Below are 6,597 nucleotides of genomic sequence, written 5' to 3' on the forward strand. Positions count from 1 at the left end.
GGGACCCATTGTTCATCAAGATCCAAACTGCATTTTTGGAATCCTGCAAATCTTTGACTCTTTGGTCTAACACCGACTAGACCCCCCTACTAAACCCATGGCGCACCTGGTCCAACACTAACCAAATTTTAGCACTTGGGCACTTTGGTCCACCATCAAGAAGAGAATTTTTACCGGTCCAACTCTTAGAAGAATCCACTTATCCATTAGTAGCCCAGTCTCGCAACCTAAAACTCTGATACCAATTTAATAGGAAGAAACACCTCGAGAGAGCCTATCAAAGCGCTCAATATGTAAGTCAGGAACCCAATTTTGATCCAAAAACTTAAGCCATTAGGTCTCGGACCCTTATTTACATATTAACCGCTCTTTCTCTATCTCTCAGACCAATGTGGGACATAATCTTTTACTCATGAACCTAACTTGTAAATCAAATTGTATTAGACAATTTTCAATAATCCGTTAATGAAATTTGCTTTTTGTCAAAAAAGAAAAAGGAATAGAAATGCAAATGAGCCTTGCTCGATGCACCTATTGTAGCGGACTCTGGATATGCAGAGAAGATATTTCAGTTATTTTGGAGTGGAATGATCAGAATCAAAGGGTAAGTTTCTAAACCATGGAGAGAATAGTTTATCAGAAAGTGTGTGTGAACATGGATCTGATGTAATATATAGTGACAAAGGTGCGCAGGAATGCCTTTGTTGCCTTTCATCTCCAAAACAGATAGCTGCGTAATTTGAAAATTTACTTTTTCCAGTTTTTAAAATGCACTGATCCAGCTCATAAGTGTTCTGGGCATCCAATCATTTTACTAATTCTGTCCAAGATATGTAACAGAAGTTTCTTAAACGGGGTATCTGTTATTTGACTAAACCTCGGGGTTTGGGCAGATAGTTTGGCCAAACCTCAAGAGAGGTAGATGTAATTAATCCTTCTTTATTACAAAAGGCAGAAAAAAAACAAGGGAGTACCAAATGTATTGACTTCTGCATTACTTTTTCCAATACCCCGGTTAGATCAATCATCAATGAAGGTCTTAACTTGTGGTGCTTAACTTGAACATTTCTTTATTTCTTCTGGCGGCTTAATAAGAGGCTGACTTTTTCAATTAAATGCTTAACGTTGATTATTCACCTAGTTAATTACTAATATAATCTCAGCAATCTATAACATTTCTAAATTTCCTATTGTACTTGCCAGCAATTATGCAGATGGTTGTTCAATTTCTCCTAGTAGCCAGGTCCAGTAGAAGATTCCAATCCAACTGGCACTTCAAAAACTATTGAGCAATTTGCCTAATCTATGAATTGACTTGCCCATGAAGAAATATATAATTGACACTGGGCATCAAGATCGCCAAAGAAAATAGATACAAGTGTTATAAAACATGGCAAATTCGTACATCCAACTTCACTTTGTAGCATTATTCTTCCTTGCAAGTCTTACAATCCCCTCTAATTGCCTTCCTGGCCTTTATCCTAAAGCCCCTGTTGCCCTCTTTGTCTTTGGTGATTCACTTTTTGATCCTGGAAACAATGACTTCATTAAGACAACCACTACTTTCCAGGCAAATTTTCCGCCTTATGGAGAAACATTTTTTAAGCTCCCAACCGGGAGGTTCACTGATGGCCGCATTATCCCTGATTTTATAGGTAAGAGCGCTTTCTTGCAAAAATCTATATGTTTACAAATTAATCTTACGTGCTAAAGAGTGTGCAAATAGAGTATTTGATACTTGATACGTTATGCATCTATATCTGTTAGTGCTTAAAGAGAACTTTTATAATGATGGTGTTTAAAAGATTAATCTTTAAAATATATTTAAAGCTAGTAGTGACTTTTTTGCAGCTGAATTTGCAAAATTATCTCTAATTCCACCATACCTGCAAACTGGATATCATGAATTCTTGACTAATGGCGTGAACTTTGCATCTGGTGGTGCTGGTGCTCTTGCTGAAACTAATACCGGATTGGTACGTATTAACTTGTGATTATGCAATTAATTCCAATATTTTAGTCACATCTAATTGCTAATAGGTCAGTTTTTCATGTCATTTTTCAGGTGATCGACCTTAAAATGCAATTCAAGAACTTTAGGAAAGCTAAGAAACATTTGAGGTTGAATATAGGTAAAAGAGCCGCAAGACGAGTGGTGAAAAATGCTGTATACTTGTTTGGCATTGGTAGTAATGATTACTTGAGCCCGTTGACTAATAATTCCAGTATATTTAAGTTGTATGCACCACAAGATTATGTGGCAATGGTGGTTGGCAACATTACATCGGTTGTTCAGGTAATATTCCGATTTTCTTTCTTTTTTCAACCATTTTTTTAGTAGGAAAAATGTGGGGTTTAAGAATTCAGAATCTCTAACTTACAAAATTTCAACTTTAATCACTAGATCAAAACCTTCTCAGCTATTTCTCTTTCAACTTTGTTAACTCTTTATTGCTAATATTGGAATTTCCTTAGCCAACACATATTGGCTTAGTTGATAGTACCATTTCCTCTAAAAACGGATCACAAGTGGTCGAGGGTAGGGATGGCAACGGGATGGGGTTGGGGAGGGAGATGCCTACAAATTCCCCCTACCCTTGCGCCCGCCCCATCCCCCGCTTCCCGCTCCCCCTGCCCCGTCCCTGCCCCGCCCAGTTTAAAAATTTATTATATAATTTTATTATAGTTAAATTTTAACAAATAATCAAGTACTAAAATATCAACACATCATCAAATTATTATTCATTGTAATTTTGCAATTGAAACTTATAAAAACAATCAAACAAAAATTATTTGAATACAATCCAACATGATGAAATAAATATAACTAAAGTAGTCAAGTTTTCACTTTTGACACAAATACAATCACTAATTCATTATTGTGCTTGTGCTTTTGTTAAGAAAAAATTGTTATTGTATTAAGTGTAATTAGGAATTTAGTATAAATGTATTAGTAAATTTAGTATAACCAATTAATAATTTGTATTAGTACACATATATAATTATTAGTATAATTAATAATATCAATTATATTATATATATACTAACAGACATTATATAATACATATAACTAATAATATCATTATCATAAGTTTGTAACATTACATCGGTGGTTCAGGTAATATTCCGATTTTCTTTCTTTTTACAACCTTTTTTTTAGTAGGAAAAATTAGTAGGGAAAATGTGGAGTTTAAGAATTCAGAATCTCTAAATTACAAAATTTCAACCTTAATTACTAGATCAAAACATTCTCGATTATTATCTCTTTCAACTTTGTTAACTCTTTATTGTTAATATTGGAATTTCCTAGGCCAACACATATTGGCTTAGTTGATAGTACCATTTCCTCTAAAAAAGGATCGCAAGTTGTCGAGGGCCTATTATATGGTAATGATCGAAACTGAAACTACCTAAACTTAACTTTTTAGTGCCGTAACTGAAACATCGTTATACCAATGGTTTAGTGTTTATGTTTCTCGCATTGAAGTACCAGTTTGATTATCACAAACCATCTCAAATATGTGGATGGGGTTTCACAAGTTTCATTTTCGACAAATTTACCCTTTGATGTAATTGGGTTGAAAATGGTATAATAAAAGTTCGAATCTGGTGTAACTAAGTTAAGAAATAGTGTAACAAAATATAAAATTACTAATCTACCCGAAATGAAGTAAAATACAATTTGTAATCCCCATTTCCACATTTTTTTTCCCTTCTCGCCCCTTCCCTATATGTTGCCTTTTGGCATAGTGTGTTTAATATCCATGTATCTAATCCCATTGTTAATTGACTGACAGAAAATTCACGGGGAAGGTGGAAGAAAATTCGGGATTTTAAATTTGGGCCCTTTAGGCTGTTTGCCAAGGCTTAGAGCAGCCAATGTGGCCGCGGGAGGAAATGGAGAGTGCGTGGAACAGGTCACAGCTTTGGCTAAATTACACAACGTATTGCTTTCCCAAAAACTCCAGTTGCTACAAAAACGGCTCAAAGATTTTAAGTACTCGTATTTTGACGTCTTCACAGCTTCCATGGCGACAGTACAAAATCCGTCCAAATTCGGTATGTTCTTGAACACTTTCACGAATGATGGGGAAAATTCTTAAGTACTACAATCTTTCATATTAGAAGCAGAGAAATGTCTGCAGAATTAGTGGCATCTCTATTTCTAATTAAAAATGATAAATAAATAAATCTCTTTAGAATCATGGAAAGTGGTTAAAATATAAAGATTATTTATTAAATTATAAATTATCTTCATGTTTGTACTCTTAAAAAATATTATATGTTTTGGAGATAATTAATTATTTAACCATTGTGAGTTTAACTAATCATTTTTGCAATCCCAAAAATGAAACCATGCTTCTCGATCCAGAATCAAGATTCGACTCCTCTTCCAATTACTCTCCTCTTCCTCTTCATTTACCACAATAGAAATTGGATGCATGACACATATTTCATTAGTCAATGAAATCCAAATGTGTAATGTGAAAAGTGGAGAAGAGAGTAACTGGAAGAGAAGTCGAAGAGACACAGATGTCTTACATCCAAATCTGTATTGTGAGAAATGAAGGGGGGGTGGGAACGGAAGAGGAGCTAGATCCTCAAATCTCCAATTCCTAAATTGCTACTTCTAATATCATTATTTGCTCTTAATACTGCTAACAATTAGCAAAGGTAGTAGAGTAACATTTTATTCGTTGGTTACTTAAAAAAGGTTTCAAGGAAGTGAAGAGTGCATGCTGTGGTAGCGGCCCATTCCGAGGATATTTTAGCTGCGGAGGAAAGAGAGGAATGAAAGAATACGAGCTATGTGATAATCCCAAAGATTATTTATTTTTCGACGCTATTCATCGGACTGAAGCGGCCAACTTGCAGTCTGCGGAGGCGATGTGGGGAGGGCCTCCCAACATAACAGGGCCTTACAATCTCCAGTCGCTGTTTCTGCTTTAATTTCTGGTGAGGACTTTGTAAGTTGTGTAAATTTGATGTTCATTACTTCAGATTTTCTTCTTATATATATATATTTGGTCATGTATTAGAATAATAATTTTAATAATAAAAAGTTACAATTTCAACAATGGAGCAGTATAATATTACGGTGTTTGTTCTACAGTCAACCAGGGTAGTTTTTATACTAAATATTCAAATTAACCGGTTGACGAAAGAAAGGGAATCCAGTTACTCTAATGAATGCACCAAAGCAAATCATAGACCCTCTTGTTTCACCACTAATTCTTGGGCAATAGTGTTAATGGTTGATTAAAATTAAGTCCTATTAAGTCCAGAATACTTAATGGTGATTACTAAAAAATAAATTAACAGCAAAATCTTGAGGATGTATTTGGATTTATAGTGACTGATTGTTACTTGAATCGTTCGATTTTGGAATGACCTTCCAGTTCAACATATAATCCTTTGAGAAAGTGTTTTAGTTTCTCTTTGATATTTTTTTTGACGATAGAATATCGAGGAAGAACTATTATGTGATATTACAAAAGAATACATGTGATATGGAGACCATAATTCTACTTATAAATAATTTCCCTATTATGGAGACCATAATTCTACTTATAAATAATTTCCCTATTATCTTTTGATATTTCTATTTCAACCCATCATAAAAATACAAATTACCCTTAAATCTCTACACATTAAAAACTCATATCCTATTAGATACATTAAAATCCAAATTACAATTGATCACTTTAATTGAATTTAATCTTATTAATAGTTTATAATGTATAATTATTTACATATAAATTCAATGTTGGATTAAAGATCCAACAATCTCTTATTTGGACTATATGTGTAATTTTATAATTATGTTTTACAAAATAACCGCATGAATTCAATTTTGTTGTCATTATCAAAATGTATCAACAACCAATTCAATAACATAGGATCAATGCATTGCAAAGCAGCCTTTGTTACACCAATATAGGATCAAAGCGGCTTTTCTAACTGATCCATCCACCTTAAACTCTTGTAAGATCAAACCATACCAAAAAAAAAAAAAAATCAGAGTGTGAATAAGCCAAAACTTTAATTATGCAAAAAATACCTTTAAAACATTAATAACTAAAAAATCAATGCTGTAAAGGCATTTAGAATAACAAATCCCAATTAAAACTAAATATCATTTAATGACATGAGCAGTGTACTCATAAAATATTTTGGATTTCAATCTTTTCGTAAGCGGATTCGCAATTACGGAGATTGTTCCAATATGTTCTATAGACAACTATTCATTCTGAATTTTTCTTTAAGAGTCAGGAACTTGATGTTTATATATTTCGATTTTGTTGATCTCCTATTATTATTAGAATTTTGAGCTGCTGACTTATTGTTACAAAATAATTTGAGTGATTTTTCAATACCATCTATTACATGTAATCTTGTAACAAAATTTTGCATGGAAATTCCATTATTGGACACTACATAGTAAGTTATGAACTCTACTACCATAATAGAAGAGTTTATAAGAGACTGGTTAGCACTCTTCCAAGATATGACATCTCTAGCCAATAAGTAGATATAGTTTGATGTTGATTTCATACTATCTTGACATCCAATATAATTGGAATTAGTATACCTAAT

General features: G+C 33.3%; 1 protein-coding gene across 1 annotated transcript; it reads left to right on the forward strand.

Annotated features, from left to right (window-relative positions):
* Nucleotides 1-1,271: 1,271 nt before the first annotated feature.
* LOC113735835 (GDSL esterase/lipase 1-like) lies at nucleotides 1,272-5,078 on the forward strand. The gene is made up of 5 exons (XM_072083242.1): nucleotides 1,272-1,655; nucleotides 1,852-1,976; nucleotides 2,066-2,296; nucleotides 3,798-4,059; nucleotides 4,715-5,078. The coding sequence occupies exons 1-5, from the start codon at nucleotides 1,391-1,393 to the stop codon at nucleotides 4,948-4,950; spliced, it is 1,119 nt and encodes a 372-aa protein (XP_071939343.1). The 5' UTR covers nucleotides 1,272-1,390; the 3' UTR covers nucleotides 4,951-5,078.
* The last annotated feature ends 1,519 nt before the right edge of the window (nucleotides 5,079-6,597 follow it).

This window comes from Coffea arabica, chromosome 3c (genome assembly GCF_036785885.1).
Source record: "Coffea arabica cultivar ET-39 chromosome 3c, Coffea Arabica ET-39 HiFi, whole genome shotgun sequence".
NCBI classification, from domain to species: domain Eukaryota; kingdom Viridiplantae; phylum Streptophyta; class Magnoliopsida; order Gentianales; family Rubiaceae; genus Coffea; species Coffea arabica.